The following is a 17,326-nucleotide window of genomic DNA, read 5'->3' as shown; positions in this document are numbered from 1 at the left end:
ATTACAATTAGTGGTTAAAACGTTTTGACACTTAACTTAATAAACCAACTAATATTCGTTAAAAGTCCCCAAAGTTGTTAAGCCTTCGAATAAGAAAACGTTATTCAAACCTAGGGAACTAGTTAATAAACAGCCCGATATCCTCTCTTTCTCGTATATATTTCTGGTTTATTTGTTATTCTTTGCTATTCATTTAAATGTTTAGAATACATATTCCTATAATGTATAAACTAAGATTTTCTTTTTGTAAACCTTAACCTGAATTCATTATACAAACAGTAGACGCCTTCATTTTACTTCTTGTTTATATCTTTATATTTAATTTTCTGTTAGATGTTTGTGCAAAGCTGTCTTAGTTGCTACTTGACTTTTTTTATCTATTGATAATCGGTGCTTTATCTTAAAGTGTCAATCGAGCAAAGAAACCCTCGCATCCCCCCCCCGGCCCCCATCCTTTATTAAGTTGAAAATGATGAGGGGACGTTTTTTTTCTTTATGCTTAATAATGCGGGCAGTGCTACCCAGTGCACTATATACCCTAAAGTAACCTAGCCTAAATTAGCAAATAACACCAGAAAAGCACTACCCGTCCCCCTAATTTCAATTTACTTCAAATAAAAGAGTGGGGGTGCCTGACTAGGCTGGAGTGGACAAACGCCGGAGTGCACACTTAACTTGACCTAGCCCCTATAGGTTTTTTAAATGCCTAACCCCTTCGGGGGGCTTATTTGTACACTCATATCTTAACCTTACCTAATCTGTATAGGAAAACTGAATTATATTAATATTTTAACACTCCTGCATTTGTCAACTCCGACTTTTGGGACTGGAACCCTTATCTCCTTTTTAAAAATCTTTATATCCTTTAACTTTTTTATATCAATGCCAAGGCTAAAAAATCGTGGTTATTCTTTAGTTTTAAATTTATCGGCGATTAATGAATGTAAAAACTTGTAAATTTATATCGGAATATCATTCAATAGCTTTTGAAGATAGTACAAACTAAATTAATTTTCCAGAATTCTAATTACTTACAAAATTTAATATTAATTCCTTCGGAGAAACCTTTCATAATAGAGTTATTACCCTAGATGCTCAATAAATAATCCGCCCAACTTAAAGAAATTATAGCACACAAAGATTTTTGTTTTTATTCAGTTTAGTCATTTATGATTCAATTCCGTAGTACGAGCGATGAAAATTGTTTAAACAATAGAATTTCCCCAAGCAAAGCTTTATCTTTTAAAATTCAAGTGTTTCTTACTGACTTAAGACATGAAGAAAATAAAAAAAAACATTTCATACAAATTTGTGTACACGTTCTAACAAATACTTTGGTCAGATTGTTTCACCACTGTGTTACTATTAGTGATAAATGGAATTGTTTATCTTTACTTTCTATATTATTCCTTTTATATAAAGCAATTGAAAAGTATTCTCAAAGAAGATAAAGTATAGAATAGAATCCAGGTAGAAGATTCTGCCTGGCTAGCCTGAATTAAAATTGGAACTTTTGAAAGACCAAAACGGCTACAAGGCTGTTAGTAAATAACATGATTTCAGTAATTATTCAGAAAAAATATTCAAAATAAATTTCTTTTCAAATGATTTACTAAAAGCCATGTAGCCAAGAATCCAGCTTCCTCTTCCCTATTCACAATGATTAAAAATGAATTTAATGTGCATATTAAGCCTTAAAAAAATAATTATGTAAGAAAATTTACAAAAAAATATTGGTCTCAGTATTTATATTATAAAACTAAGTTGCGCTCTTATGTTTCTTATATTAGATGTTGATACAAATTAAACTTTTCTAGTTTTGTCCAACTAGTCATTGTGATTTGTACTTTATCATTATTGTCTTTACTGCGCAAGTCAAATATTCCTTCAAATTTCCCAGAAATATTTAGGGTTTTCATTTCTATTCCTCCTTATTCTATGAGTATTCTAAATATAAACCAAAATGTTTTACAAGGCTAGATAAATTTCTAAAAGCAAATAATATGTTATCGCTTTTATTTTAATTTTCAACTCATATTACCGTTGTCAACCATATATTATGTATATTAAGTTTAATGGCCAAATCTTATTTTTTTAAATCTAAATTACGAAAAATTGGTTTGATCAAATCTCTAGAGGCAAAGGGTGAAGCCGCTAGTTAATAATAAAATAAATAAAAACTTTTTGATTTCCTATTTCTTCAGAAAACTGTTTTCCTATATGTAATTGAGTACAAAAAGAAGTAAATTTTATGGAAAAATTTATATAAAATTTTTACAGATTTATTTTCAATACAAAATTAAATCAATTAAAATATAAAATTTATAAAAAATGCCAAAATAAAAATAAAATTCGATGTTTTTAGGTTCAAGCCCAAATTGTATAAAGCTGCTACATCATCATCTGAAAATAATAAATGAATTTATAATTTTAGTACCGATGATATTCTCAGTCAGTCCGACTGTAATGCTATAGGGGGAAATGTGTTTTTCTTGGCTCTTATTTATGATAGACTGTCATACTTCTAAAGAAAGGAATACCTATATTTGATAAAGGTTTCGTGAACTTTTAATGATTAATCGCATATTTTCTCTTTTTCTTTATCTTTTTTTATGACAACTTAACATCTGCTATATACATTATTCAATTTGTCCATCCGTGAGTTTTATTTCGCTTAGCTACTTCTGGATATTGCCATCCTTGTTTTATTTATAGAAGAATAAACATTTGATAATTCACCCGTGTTCCCTATATGTGGTTCTAATCCATTCTCCTAATTGTGTTTTATTTTTTACAAAGGTTGCTATACTTGGACGTTCAATCGTCCTAGTTGTAATTAAAATTTTATCCTTTTTCCTCCTTTCGAACTTTTTACAAAGGCTGGACAGCCGCGCGTCAGCCGCTTCAAAGCCTCAAAATTAAATCTAAAAAAAAAATAAAAGACGGGTTGCCATATTTGGGTCAAGTTTAGATTTATAGTTTTTTTTTAATTGTTTTGATTTACCACCGACTTATAAGTGGCTGACGCGTGGCTGCTTAGCCCTGTTTTTTACAATAAAAAAAACATTTATGGATGTAGAATTTTCGTACTCTGTTTGTCTCCATTTTCTTTTGTTTATTACTATTTTAACTTTGAGGCATCTCGTGGAGTATTTATTGACTTTATTTCTTGTGGTAATATTTTTGCAGCAAAACTACCCTCCATTCCACTTGTATTGGTTATGTTATAAACTAAATTTTAACTTCTGGCTCACAATTTATTTTTTTGTTCTCTTTCTTTTCGTTCCTAAGGACAAAAGATTTAATAAATATTTGTTATTTTTTTCATATATGATTCAATTTCCTAATACGAGCCACGAAATTTCTAGAGTGTTAACTAATGATTGTCTAACCTGATATAATGTGAACATAGACCCAGTCAGGAACTGCGTAGGTAGGTACACAGGTATAGTTTCCAGTATCTGATGATTTCGTCTTCTGTATACGTAGCATGCTCTAGAATATAAAATAAGTAGGTAGGTACACATGTATAGTTTCTGGTATCTGATGTTTTGGTCTTCTATACATAAAGCATGCACAAAATTATATAATTTTCATATACAAATGAATAGGACTATCCCTGAATAGGACAAACTTCTTTTTTAGCCCCCCAAGACAAAATGAAAAATTTAGCCATTAGCCTAGTTTCTACATTTTGGAATTCTGTTGGATTTATTAATGTTGAACGTAGAGTATAAATTTTAAAATCTTGATGTATTTAGTTTATTCTGCATAAACCCTAATAGACAGTAAGAGTAGAGTATTATAGAGTAGCTTATCTACAAACAATTTAATAAAACCTGAAAATCTTGATTGAGGTTAGTTTCTACATGAACTCTTTTGGATCTAATCACCGTAGGATCCAGAAGTCTGGGCCCAGAAAACCAATGGAGAACTCCAACACTCCTAAAAAATATTGATTGATTAATTCATCCTTATGAAAAATTAATAGGTTGACTTTTTGTTGGTCTTTGTGTCTCACTAACTGCTTAACAAATATGGTTCTCCTTAACATTGAAGCTTTTACAGGTCAAGAGAGGATTTAGGAGCATTTTTGGATTGGTTTTTCTATCCTACTCTCTAAGAAAAATCGCTCATAGAAAAAAATCCTCCATCCCCCTAAAAATTAGAATGAAAAGTAAAGAGTACCCAGCCCCATACTCCCCCTTCTCCTTTCCTAAATATGTCTCAGGAGAGTTACTACAATTTGGTTTCTTTGTCCTAAATCTGTTCTTAATACCTGTAATGTTGATCAGGACCTTGTTCTCCAAGATCTACAGAACAGTTTAGTACTACTTCACTTCCCTCTCTTACATACACTTCTTTAGGTCCTGATATTATGGCCCTAAATAATCATGATTATAAATTCACTTTTAGGTCATTTGTCCTTTAGGTCTTTTGTCCTATTAGGTCTTTTGTCCCATCAGGTCTTTTGTCTCTTTGCATTTGCCTTTAGGTCTTTGTACCTACACCGTTTTTAGACGAAAATTAAAAATATAATCATAGTACAAAAGCTAGGTGTAGTTTTATCATGTTCAAAGACTTATTAAGGCTCAATATAAAAAAAAATTTCTCGTGAAATCTATTTTCTATATTTTTCTCTCAAACTTCATGTAAAGACCCAATATAAACCGAATGTAATTGAAATTGAAATGCAACATTGAACCTAATTACATACAGATTAGTTTATATATATATACATATGTAGAAACAGGCTGGTATAACATATAAAATAAGTTTAAGGTAAGAAATATAGTAAAATAAAATATTCAGTATCCAGTATATAGAAGCATATCTTCAATTAAAAGTGTGTCATAAAAAGAAAAATAATTTTTATTATTGCTTTTTTGTTTTCATGTGTTATACCTCAAAATTGTTATAAAGGCATTTGATCAAATCAAGATAGTGCACAAAGTTATAAGGAAGCAAATTTGCTATCTGTTTCAAATAATTGTAAGTAAAACTGGATGAAAGTTTAAGATCTTATTATGAGAAATCTAATCCTCAACTTATTTTTGTAATGGAACACAGTTTTATCAGGTATGGATTAGTAAATGTATACATATGTATATATATATATATGTATGTAGGTATGGATTTAACATTTCAAAGCAAGGCCAAGTGGAGAGTGATAGTTATTATAAAAGCAAGGATGATTCAAATTTTCTTTATTGAGGAAAATTACAAGTAAAGCAAAACATACGAATTGCGGAAAAATCATTTCTAACTGATGAAATAAAGTATAAACAAATAATTGGAAAGGATGTTAGATTTGGGTAGAAAACATTATAAATAGAAACACAGTGCTAGCCAGCAAACAAAAAAATATTAAAGGTATTTACAGTCATATTGAAATTAATCAATAGATTATAGAAAAGATAATGAATCCTCCAATAAGACATTCCATTTTGAACTTAATAAGCAGTTTAAAATTTTTCTGCTGAAAAACCTAAACCTGCAAGCCTGCCTAATATGCTCAATTTTACTTTAATTTTTCCTGATATACATTTTTTGCTAGTGACCTACCCCTGCAACCATGACATCTTACATTTGGTCCTGATATGAAAAATTATCTGCTATTAACCTTTCTCTAAAATCTCTGCTTAATACACTCAATTTCAACTACATTTTGATCCGTATATACAACATGAACTATTCTTAATTGAAATATTAATTCCATAAACTCTCACTTTAATTCAGGAAAATTTAATGAAAATAGTACAAAATATATAAAAACAAGAGTGATAGAATCTATAGGTATCGAATCTCATAAATATCATAACATTTCCAGTGTGACTTGGAAGCCGATTAATATCCGCTGGATTAGCCATAATAAAAAATCAGATACTGTATTGTATTAAAGACAATAATAAGATTTTGAAAAGAAGGTGTATCAACTATTTTTTTTATAGCTAGCCGGTTCTTTTAGTAAGTAGTAGATGTAAATTTTTTCATAGAATTCAGATATGCAATCGGTTTTTTTGTAGACCTCTTATTTTTTAAGTAATTTAAGTTTAAAAAAAAAAAAATTAAGTCGATTTTAAGGTACTAAAATGCAACAAAAAAAAGAAAGAAAATGGTCATTTTGAACAAAAATAGTAAGATCTTTAATTTGACACCTTACTTTTTCAATTCTGTCAGGTAATTATTGAAAAAATCGATTTTTTTAAACCCACGAGAATAAAAACTTTGAACTTAATTTTATTATTTCACAAATAAAAAAATATGGGTTCATATATACCATTAGAATCAGAAAAATATTACGAATCCATTGTAAGCAAAATTGAAAAAAAAAGTTTACAATATAGTATATAAACTACAATAAAAGGAATTATATGAAAATATCATATTATGTTGTACAGGCAACGTCTTAATTCTTCAATTGAGTATAAAAATGGGAAGGGGGTAAAGAGGGGGTAAAGAGGGGGTAAAAAAGGGAAGACAATAGTGTTGTCTGAACAAAAAAAATAATTGGCCATTTCTGTAATTTTTTAATTTTTTAATTTTTTTCAATTTTGCTTACAATGGATTCGTAATATTTTTCTGATTCTAATGGTATATATGAACCCATGTTTTTTATGTCTGTTTGAGAAAATATTTAGGTCTAAAGTTTTTATTATACCGAGGTTAAAAAAATAGATTTTTTCAATAATTACTCAACAGAATTTTAAAAGTAAGGTGTCAAATTAAAGATCTTACTATTTTTGTTCTTACTGACCATTTTCTTCTTTTATTTTGTTGCGTTTTAGTACCTTAAAACCGACTTAATTATTTTTTTAAAAAACTTAAATTACTTAAAAAATAAGAGGTCTACAAAAAAACCGATTGCATATTTGAATTCTATGAAAAATTTTACATCTACTACTTACTAAAAGAACCGGCTAGCTATAAAAAAAAAAGTTGATACAACTTCTTTAAAATTAATACCAGTTTTGTTGGCTTTGACTTAGATCCCTCAGGGCAACAAAACTGGAATCAATCTTAAAATTTTTTTATTAGTTGCATAAAATACCTGGTTTCTACAACATTAAGGTGTACCAAGGCCTCTTGTTTTGGATTAGAATTTGATTGACATTGATACACCCCCGAGTCCAGGACCTGGGAGACTCCAATATTCAGCTGCCATATGCTCGTTGTTGGATCATGTAGAATCTATAAGCACAAAGATTGTCAACACCTAAATCAATACATCGAATAATGGGTTTTTATCTCCTAAACGCAATTCAAGGGAAGTAAATATGTAAATTTTACCACTTGAAAAAAATTCAGTAATATCCCCCCTTCTACGTAAATGTTTTAATTTAGTTGATGGTATATGTTGATAGAGAGTTAAAATTCTAGATTATAATAGCTAGCTAAATTATAAGATTAAAATCAGTTATGTTAGCCTCGAGGGACCGAAGTTAGATAGCTGCAAGATGTAAGGACAGATATACACACCCTTTATAGAGTAGCTTTGCTTCTAGAAAGAGTTAAAGATCGTGACAGTAAGAAAAGTATTGATTACATGATTATTTTTGATAACAAAACAAATGCAAAACAAAAAAGTTTGAACATAGACAGACAGACATTGCTCCCTACTACCCAGGTTCTACGAAATACCATAAAAAAAGAGTCGTTTTACCAGAAAAGTGGTAAAGCTGGTCAACCTGGTATAATATACCAGTTTCGTGGTAAATTTTACCAGGAAAAATTTTAGCCAAAAAATTAGTCAAATTTTACCATTTTTTTTGTAAAATTTGACGAAACAAAAAAACCCGTTTTTTGTGTTTTAAATAAAAAACAGCTCTTCATAATCAGTTGTAGTACTTTAAAATAATGACTTTTATACAATGAAGCCTAAATTTAAATTTTTTTTTTTTTTTTCAATTTTACCACTTTTGGAAGTTTTACCAAAAATGTGGTCAATTTTACAACTCTATTTTTCAGGTTAAGTCCGAATTTTCGGACTTAGACAAAAAAACACAATTTGGTCAATTTTTACCAAAAAGTTGGTAAAATTTGACAAGGTATTTTTTTAGGCTAAGTCCAGATTTTTGGACTTTGCCAAAAAAAATGAACTTGGTAAAATTTGACCAACTTTTTGGTAAAAATTGACAAGGTAAATTTTTAGGCTAAGTCCAAATTTTTGGACTTTGCCAAAAAAAAAAACTTGGTAAAATTTGACCAACTTTTTGGTAAAAATTGACAAGGTAAATTTTTAGGCTAAGTCCAAATTTTTGGACTTTGCCAAAAAAAAAAACTTGGTAAAATTTGACCAACTTTTTGGTAAAAATTGACAAGGTAAATTTTTAGGCTAAGTCCAAATTTTTGGACTTTGCCAAAAAAAAAAACTTGGTAAAATTTGACCAACTTTTTGGTAAAAATTGACAAGGTAAATTTTTAGGCTAAGTCCAGATTTTTGGACTTTGCCAAAAAAAAAAACTTGGTAAAATTTGACCAACTTTTTGGTAAAAATTGACAAGGTAAATTTTTAGGCTAAGTCCAGATTTTTGGACTCTGCCAAAAAAAAAAACTTGGTAAAATTTGACCAACTTTTTGGTAAAAATTGACAAGGTAAATTTTTTGGCTAAGTCCAGATTTTTCCAAACAAACATCCTTCTACTTAATGATAAACATCGCAAATAAAATATAATGAGGAAATATTCAGACCTAATACTTTCCAAACAAAGCATCCTTTTACTCAGCACTATTTGCTTTCGTTATATGGAATATGAAATTAATAAAATATGATGATAATGATTTTATTTAGAATTTATTTCATATTATAACATAACAGGTCATATAGATATTATCCAGGTCAATACTGAAACTACAAAAGATTGGCATCCAAGATAACAACAGTCTACTACTGATGCCTAAATGTCGATTGATAACAGTGCCACCTGGAGAGGTAAATTGTAATGCTGCTTTTATGGAGATTAATGTACTGAAGAACAATCAGGCAAGTCTCCTACCTGGAGGTACTCTGACTATTTGGCTGGAAGTTATAAAACCTGGACCTGAAAGTGCAGTATCCTGTCTCTCTGGTGACCTGGAGAATTGTTTTGAGGATCCAGAGTTTACTGATTGTTTGATAGAAACTAGTACCTCCAAATTAAAAGTGCACAAGTTTATACTTGCCTCAAGATCTCCAGTATTTAAGGTAGGTTTTTCCATTCTTACTTGTTAATTAAATTCTTGTCAATATTTTTAGGTAAATTTTTAGGCTAAGTCCAGATTTTTCCAAACAAACATCCTTCTACTTAATGATAAAAATCGCAAATAAAATATAATGATGATAATGATTTTATTTAGAATTTATTTCATATTATAACATAACAGGTCATATAGATATTATCCAGGTCAATACTGAAACTACAAAACTTACTAGTATCGTTTCTGTAAATAACATTTTTTAGAATTTTAGCTTGTGGAATGTTTGGAGCTCTCGAGTAGAACTTAATTAATAAACACCGATTGGGCGGATTGTAATCAATACGCTTTATATGTTAAAGTCAATATTTTTTAGAATTTTAGCTGTGGAATGTTAGGTGTCAACATTGTCGTCATAATAAACACTGATTGTAATCAATACGCTTTATTTAAGTTAATTTTAACTGACTAACAGAATATTCTCTGTTCAACATTGATCGTCATAATAAAACTTATTAGTATCGTTCTGTAAATTATTTGTTAATTTTAACTGACTAACATATTTTAACATATTTTCTCGGTTCAACATTGTCGTTATAATGAATAATGAAATTTTTTGTATAATCTGTGACTGTTACATGTTGAGATGGAACTCTCGTTGTTCTCCATGGAACTGCAAAGCTCCACGTACTTCAAAACTGGTTCAACTCCAAAATCCTGAAAAAGAATATTCATTTTTAAATTAAGCAATTAAAGGATTAACAAATCAAAAAGGCCTTACAAAAAGGAAAGTTAACGGTTTTGGGAAAATTTCATGGAGAAAGTAGATACAGCTTGTGTATGTGCCTGCTTATTAGAGAAAGTTTAATTCAGTTATCAATACATAACCAGACTGAGAGAAACTAAGAATGTCTTATAACGGGAATTTGGAGTTATGGTATGAATTAAATAGTCGTATGTTAGTACTAAGAGAGAGTCTAGAGATTAGAGCCAGAACTGACAATGTCGAGATCCAGAGGGAGGTTTGTAAGAGGTTATATCAACATGGATGGATTACTACACATCTTAATCGCTGCCGTCCTTCCCCTCTGCTGCCCGCCGCTGCCCAGGCTGCCGAACTGGCAGCTGTTCTTCACGAAGTAAACATGCACGAGGATGAATGTAATGCTGTTTAGATTTTAATAATATCCTGAATGTACTGTTTCAATAATATAAAGTAGTAAAATCTAATTTTAAATAGCTACCTATCTAGTACATTATTTTTATGTATTAACTTTTGTCTAACCAGTTTAATATCTATCTAATAAATTTAATAATAGCTTAATTGTTAATATAATTTAGTATACAGTTTCATAAAGGTAGTTCGATGTGTGTCTGTGTATATTAACTTCATATTTGTTATGCTTGTATACATGGAAACTACCTTTTGGGGCCGAGGTGTTGCCGTAGTTGCGTGTAGGATTATTCCAACTATCTTTTATTACAAATAATTAAACACTTACTTTTAACGGATGAATTTCTGATGGCAACAGCTTCATGTTGGTGCTTAAGAAATGTTCCACGGTCGAATTGCGGTCAGCTTATAATCAGAGAATACACCCAGCTGTGTGCGAAGCTAAACCTGAAAAAGAATATTAATTGAAATATAATTTATATATATTTTTAATATTATTTTACATAAAACACATCTTATAATATCTTTCTATTAAGGGTATAAAACTTCGTTACGCTTAAAACAATCATAAACCTTAAAGGGCGAATATAGGTTGGATATAATATGAGCTTATTTCAAAGGTGCTATTATATAAATTATAATAAATAATTTAAAGATAATGACATATCTAATTGTATTAGTCTGTTTACAGCTTATAAAACCTGTCTAACTCAAGATAATATTATGTAATTAGTGTGGTTCCCTAAGAACTCAAACACTCTACCGGTATCACACAAGGCTTCGTAGCAAGGTTGAATTAAAAAGGTTTCGTTAAAGGATAGTCTTAATAACATGGCCTAAAATATCCATGTTCTTATTAAAATTATTTTAACACTTACTTCTATGTAAACCATTCACTAATTGCAGCGCCCATATATTTTCTCACGAATCTGATTCCTGGTTAAGTCTGAAAAACAATAATAATTGAAATATAATTTGTTAATATTTCTATTATTATTTATATATATTAATAGTAGAATACTTTAAATATTAAGAATAGGATAAAAAGTCGTTCTTATATCATATATCAAAAAGGTTTAAAAAATTATAAAACAAACAGTTTATCGAAGTAGCTTAAAACCATGCGTAAGGTCCTAAATTATATTGATTTTTTTATTACATTATTTAAAACTTACTACTAAGTGAGCCCTTCTTTAATTGCAGCGCCCAAATAGTTATTTCTGATGAATCAGTGTTGCTGAACCTGAAAAACAATATTCAATTTAAATATAATTTATTAATATTTCTTACATTCATATATATTAAACCCGGATTATTTAATATTAAGAATAGGATAAAAAGTGTTTCTTAGATCAAATCAAAAAGGTTTAAAAAAGGCTTAAAACAATTATCCTATTATATATATTAATATTGTTCTCTTTTACAACGAAGCTTTTTATTTATTTTAATCTATAGCTGAAACTCAAATTAAAAATAGGATGAGGCCTCGACTTTTCTCTTCCTACTTTAAGTGCCCCTAGAGGCTTCTAAGGGGCATAGCCGCTAGTAAAACTTAAACCGTTAATCGAAGGCAGCCTAAAACCGTACGCTCAAGGTCCTATATTATTAATGTTTTTATATTAAAATTATTTAAACACTTACTTTTACGCAAACCACTCTTTGATTGCAGGGTCCATATACTAACAGCCAAGACTGAAGGTGGACACGTACTTTTTTAAACATCTGACTATCATCTCTTTGATTGCAGGGTCCATATATCAACACTAACAGCCAAGACTGGTAGACAAGTACTTTTTTAAACTTCTGAATATATAGCTCTCTAGGAGTTCTTAACTGACATTCATATAAATCTTGTGACATGGACCATCTCCTGTCAATCATACTTGGATATAACACGTATTTTCTCTAAGAGACTTGAACTATAACACTCATTGTTTACAATAGTTTTCAATCGGTATAGCGGCATTCATGCACATGCTCTGTACAGGTATACAACTTTATATTGAAAAATATTTCTTTTATATCCATTGCAATATATTTTTTTATATTTTATCGATGATATTTCATTTAAGTCATTGCCAAAAATATATTACATTCACATTAAAAAAAATTTACATTTATTTAACTTTCGTAACCCTGTTTTCAGATGATAAAATCAACGTGCTGGACAAAGTTGCCAAACTTTAAAAAACACCTTATGTATATAATATCATTTTAATATTTTACCGGTTAATTAATTAAAACTGCATAACTTATATAATTCATGAAATGTTATTATTCGTTGCAATTTTACGATTAAAAATATAACTGTCTTGCAAAGTGTTTTGCCACCTATTCAATCTGTATGTTGGCAACCGTAACTTTCCATCGGCGCAATAATTCAACTGGACTATATGACTACGGTGCATTTTTGTATTTTAGTAATCATTTTTAGTGAAATTACAGTGAATTAAGACGTTAATATGTATCATTCTGTTTTATAATTCAAATTTTATCATTAATTATTGAAAATTCTTTCTAAAATATTCTTCGTATTCGTTTTTTCTCCCATTTTTGGGACTCTTTTTAGCTTACGTAATATACAGGACTTTTTTAAATGTAAAATTAATAAATATATGTCTTGCACCGTAGTATAAACGGATTGTCGCAAATATAGGAGTACAATTATAAGAATGAAACTACTTTTTTGGCCCAGAGGTGCCGGAGGCACTGGCTAAAAATAACTGTTTTTAATCTTATGCTTTTAGATTTTTATATTCGTAGAAAACCATGCATATAATACGATATGCTAGTTACCTAGTTTTTTGGCGTATGAATGAGAACACCTGTTCCTATCCACCGGATTCGAATGAATACGAGCTATTTTTATTTTGTAATTTTTTATTTCTTAAATATTCTACCTTTTCAGATAGTTCTGAATAACAGGCTATTCAAGTTAATCACCTGGGTACGCGTACATCATAATAACAGGTATGGGTGTATATTAGCTGTATAAGATTTATTTTTTTTCTCCTGCTACAAAATTTGTTCTAAATAAATAGGGGGGGGGGGGGGGAAGTTTTGACACATTTGCGTAAACAGGGAGTATAGGCTTTATCTTTGGACTGAGAGTATAGGTTATTAGGGATAAAATCATTCTTATATGATGAATTTTCCCAAGTTTTAATATTTTTTGGATAGGCCTCCAGGTTCCGGAGCTCCAGGCCTTCTCCCCCCCCCCCTTGTTTAAGGACAAATAAAATACCGGAAAGTTAAAAAACATTAATCACACCCCTCCCAAAAATAAACAAGACAAACAAAATAATCATTCCTCAAATTAGGATGGATCCATACCAATACCACGAGCTGCATGACAGATGGGACGCCCTCATGGTTAGGATGTTGAGACTCTTCTCCAAGCTAAATATTCGAGTTCAAGAAGAATCATGTGGCATTGATGACGCTGTTGAAATAGTAAAACTCTTATACCATCACGGTTGGGTAGAGACACACTTAAAGAAGATTGAACCTATGCCCGAGAATCTCTACGAGAACGAGAGACCCCGCCTGGATGATACCGAGAGACGTGTCATTGACCATGAAGCCGACTGTGCACCTTTCCTCACCAACGTCAGCCCTTTTTTCTAAATAAAACCCAGAGTAACAAGGTAAAAACTACGAAATTATTGCAGGGGTGTATATTCTGCTCCGGGGGGGGGGGGGAGGGGAGGGGGAAAAAAGAAATAAGTGGATCAATGATGGAAGTTGCTTCAAATCACATGCTCTTGTTCATGGCTAGTTGTCTTTTGTAGCAGGGGAAAAAATTGTTTTTAACCAAAAAATGTTTCAGAATTCTTTGAGTTTCTTCATTAAAAAACGCTTTAGTTTTCTCATTTTTAATTCAATGTTCTTTCCTTTCAGGGAAGAGAAAGGAGAAGCTAGGAGAAGCCGAGCTCGCCGCCGGCGATTTCATCCAGCCTCCGGATATCCATGCTGAAAGCGAATTTTAATTGTAATTTGTGGCGTTATCCTCTTAGAAAATTTTGTTTGTATTATTTAACTCCCCATCCCCCCCCCCCCAAACTAAATTGCTGGGTTAGGTTAGGCTAGGTTAAGTTATACGGCTAGGTAGAGGCCAGGGGCCGTTTTTCTAGGGGGGGGGGGGTATTTCCTAAGAGGATAACATCAATTTGTTCTTTCAGAACATTTACGTTAACCTCTCTTTGATTGCAGCGCCCATATATTTTATAATTAAGTACCCATGGTGACAGTGATCGAGCCCCACTGGTCGTGCAGATATATAATTTCCTGCATATAAACATTAATAAACATTATTTACCCCTAAAGCCGACGATTACGTATGCACGTGTACAGTTTTTTAAGCTTCTGGCTATAGCTCTCTAGGAGATCTTAATTGATATGTTTTATTTTTTGTTTTTGTTTTTTGATATTTTTGTTATGTTGTTTTTTATTATTTATTATTATTTATTTTATAGCAAATTAACAAATTTTCTGGGTTCAACATTGTTGTTATAATAAAACTCCATGCAACTGCAGAATTCTGCAAAAGTCACGACCAGTGGGGCTCGATTATATATGCGTTCGTCGGCTTTTCAGGGAAGGCAGGAATTTATATAGGTATTATCCAGGTCAGGACTGGAACAAACAAAATTTTATGTATATATTGTATATAGTTATTTTTTTCAAAGTAAAAAAATGTCAGACCAACGCTGGATGACGTATGTATAATTGGATCACAATTTTGATAGGTAAGTTTAATTAATTTTATAGACAATCAAAGAATAAATAAGGGTATTTTCTTGTTTGTAACTCTAACTCTTTATTTTGTGAGTTCCTTTGACATTTAATTTTGGTTTCAAAAAGTGTCACTCCCCCCCCCCCCTTTTTTACTTTCTCCTTCTTTCGTTATATGTAAACAAGTAATAACCTTATTATTATAACCAGGGGTGTATATTCTGCACAAGATTTATTTTTTTTCCCCTGCTACAAATTTTTTTATTTTTTTTCCCCCCTAGATTTTTCTGAAAAAGTAGGGGGGGAAATAGAAAAATATTTAAAGAACTCTATACTTCATTTATTTTATCCCTCCTACCACACATTTCTTTAGTTTTTTTTCACCAAGGAGGGGGGGGGGGGGGAAATGGAAAAAATGTTTTCAGTTTTCTTAATTTTTACATTTTTTTTTCCTCCAACCACTTATTTTTTATTTCTACCCCCCCCCCCCCCCCTGAGCAGGGGATCCCATGCAGAATATACATCCCTGATTATAACATATACTTCTTATTTCAGGAGTTACCTATACACCCCTGTTAGACGTTATTGCAATGGGAGACAATTTGATTGGTACACTCTCTAAAGCTCTACTGAAGCGTATAAGAAGTGGAGATAAGAGGAAAAATGTACAGGTGACTTTTTACAACTAATTATTTCTACATATTTAAGATGAGACCTTACTTTTCATTACTGTACTTAAAGTATAATCTATGCTCGACTTTAATTTCTATTTTTCACTTGCAGTCAGCGCACTATAAACATGCTTGCTCTTACACCAGTATAGTCATATTTACTGTAATCAATTGACACGTGTAGCTTGCCCAAATAACGATCCATAACAACTCCCCTATATTATTTTAAATAAGTAATTCACTAATTATGTAATCTTTTTCCAGTTGCAGCATAAACTGAGGTCCATAAGAAAACTCTTCTGTAATGCAACGAGAAACAGAAAATGGCGCAAGAAACCTCCACAAAGTGAAGACAGTCAGCCATTACTAGAAGAAGAACAGCAGGATGATTTGATGGATGTGGAATATGAGAACGAAACTGCATCGTCAAAAGGTAACCTACAATATCTGTAATATAAAGTAGAACGATGTCGGTCTGTCTGTTTGTTGTTTGTTTGTCCAAATTCCCACAAACATTGTCTCCCAATTTTTGTTTTTTATTTTCCTTTCAATCTAAATTTCAAACAATTGGTTTGATCAAACGTTAGTTAAGTTTGTCTCAAGATATCCTTGTTCCAGGGGTGTATATTCTACATGGGATCCCTTAACCTAACCCACCTTCACCCACTCTCTACATTTATCTACTTTTTCTGGAATTTTTAATTTTTTAACTTTCTAATTTGACTAGTTTTTCTTTACGGCATTATCCTTATACTAAAGTAACAGGATGTCTGTGTGTCTGTTCAAAAGGATCTTGCTAACCGCTGAACCGATTGGGTTCTCCTTTACAGGGTACCTTCACATAGGTCCCGGGAAGGTTTATAACTATAAAACACCATGTTTAACATCGTATTTTTTTAGGTAAAGTTTGTACAGGCTGCAATACCAACTTCACAAAGGAAACCGAAAGTATATGTTATCAATGCTACGCAAACCAAGTTTTGGAGCGATTAAATAACAATCCTGAAGAAACAAACTACATTAATATTGTTGTAGACAATATTAACAACAATAATACCAACGATAATAATGATGCAGACAATGACAGCATTCAAGATGCCGAGGACTGGGAACACGTCGAATTGTTTGATATACCTGAAGATGATTTTGACCCAGATGATGACGATGACCCTGATGACGAACCTGATGGCGAACCTGATGGCGATCATGACGGGGATCCCTTCAAACATCTTACAGAACTTGAGAAAGAAATTGTTAATGATTTCAGAAGCGTTTGTGTTCTAGACAACCCCATCTCTCACAACAAAGTTAGAATCATCCTGGCAATTCTGAAACGCTCGTGTATTTTCAAATTTCCGTCATATAATACATTATTCAAACCCAAATACAAAGTTGAAATCAAAGAAAACAAATATAATCCTACAAATGCTCCTGGTTCACTGATTGAGTGCAGGTATGTTTATATACGATTTAGAAAGCGTAGCATTTCTATAATCATTACCAGAATTTCCGTACGTCCATTTTAAACATGTCGATTTTTCTCCTTTTTTAACAACAAACTTTCAAGTGTTCT

General features: G+C 31.1%; 3 protein-coding genes across 3 annotated transcripts in view; 2 read left to right on the top strand and 1 right to left on the bottom strand.

Moving 5' to 3' along the window:
* Positions 1-2,266: 2,266 nt before the first annotated feature.
* LOC145315278 (lachesin-like) overlaps positions 2,267-17,326 on the bottom strand; it is a 61,343-nt gene continuing 46,283 nt past the window's right edge. The window contains exons 4-8 of the mRNA XM_080155304.1: positions 7,052-7,191; positions 4,280-4,384; positions 3,840-3,945; positions 3,393-3,495; positions 2,267-2,403 (exon numbers count right to left, since the gene is read on the bottom strand). Coding sequence (XP_080011430.1) covers positions 2,309-2,403; positions 3,393-3,495; positions 3,840-3,945; positions 4,280-4,384; positions 7,052-7,191 — 549 coding nt within the window. The 3' untranslated portion in view covers positions 2,267-2,308. The remainder of the gene's footprint in view (positions 2,404-3,392; positions 3,496-3,839; positions 3,946-4,279; positions 4,385-7,051; positions 7,192-17,326) is intronic.
* Positions 11,865-14,395, top strand: LOC145314351 (uncharacterized). Its single transcript, XM_080154229.1, has 3 exons — positions 11,865-13,318; positions 13,669-13,995; positions 14,249-14,395. Exons 1-2 carry the CDS (start codon positions 13,164-13,166, stop codon positions 13,973-13,975), a joined length of 462 nt encoding a protein of 153 aa, XP_080010355.1. The 5' UTR covers positions 11,865-13,163; the 3' UTR covers positions 13,976-13,995; positions 14,249-14,395.
* Positions 14,987-16,400, top strand: LOC145314350 (uncharacterized). The gene is made up of 3 exons (XM_080154228.1): positions 14,987-15,096; positions 15,638-15,753; positions 16,018-16,400. Exons 1-3 carry the CDS (start codon positions 15,069-15,071, stop codon positions 16,204-16,206), a joined length of 333 nt encoding a protein of 110 aa, XP_080010354.1. The 5' UTR covers positions 14,987-15,068; the 3' UTR covers positions 16,207-16,400.

Source organism: Acartia tonsa, chromosome 3 (genome assembly GCF_053477335.1).
Source record: "Acartia tonsa isolate MP-2025a chromosome 3, ASM5347733v1, whole genome shotgun sequence".
Taxonomy (NCBI): domain Eukaryota; kingdom Metazoa; phylum Arthropoda; class Copepoda; order Calanoida; family Acartiidae; genus Acartia; species Acartia tonsa.
Note: the sequence above shows the minus strand (reverse complement) of the source record. Positions and strands in the feature narration are given on the sequence as shown.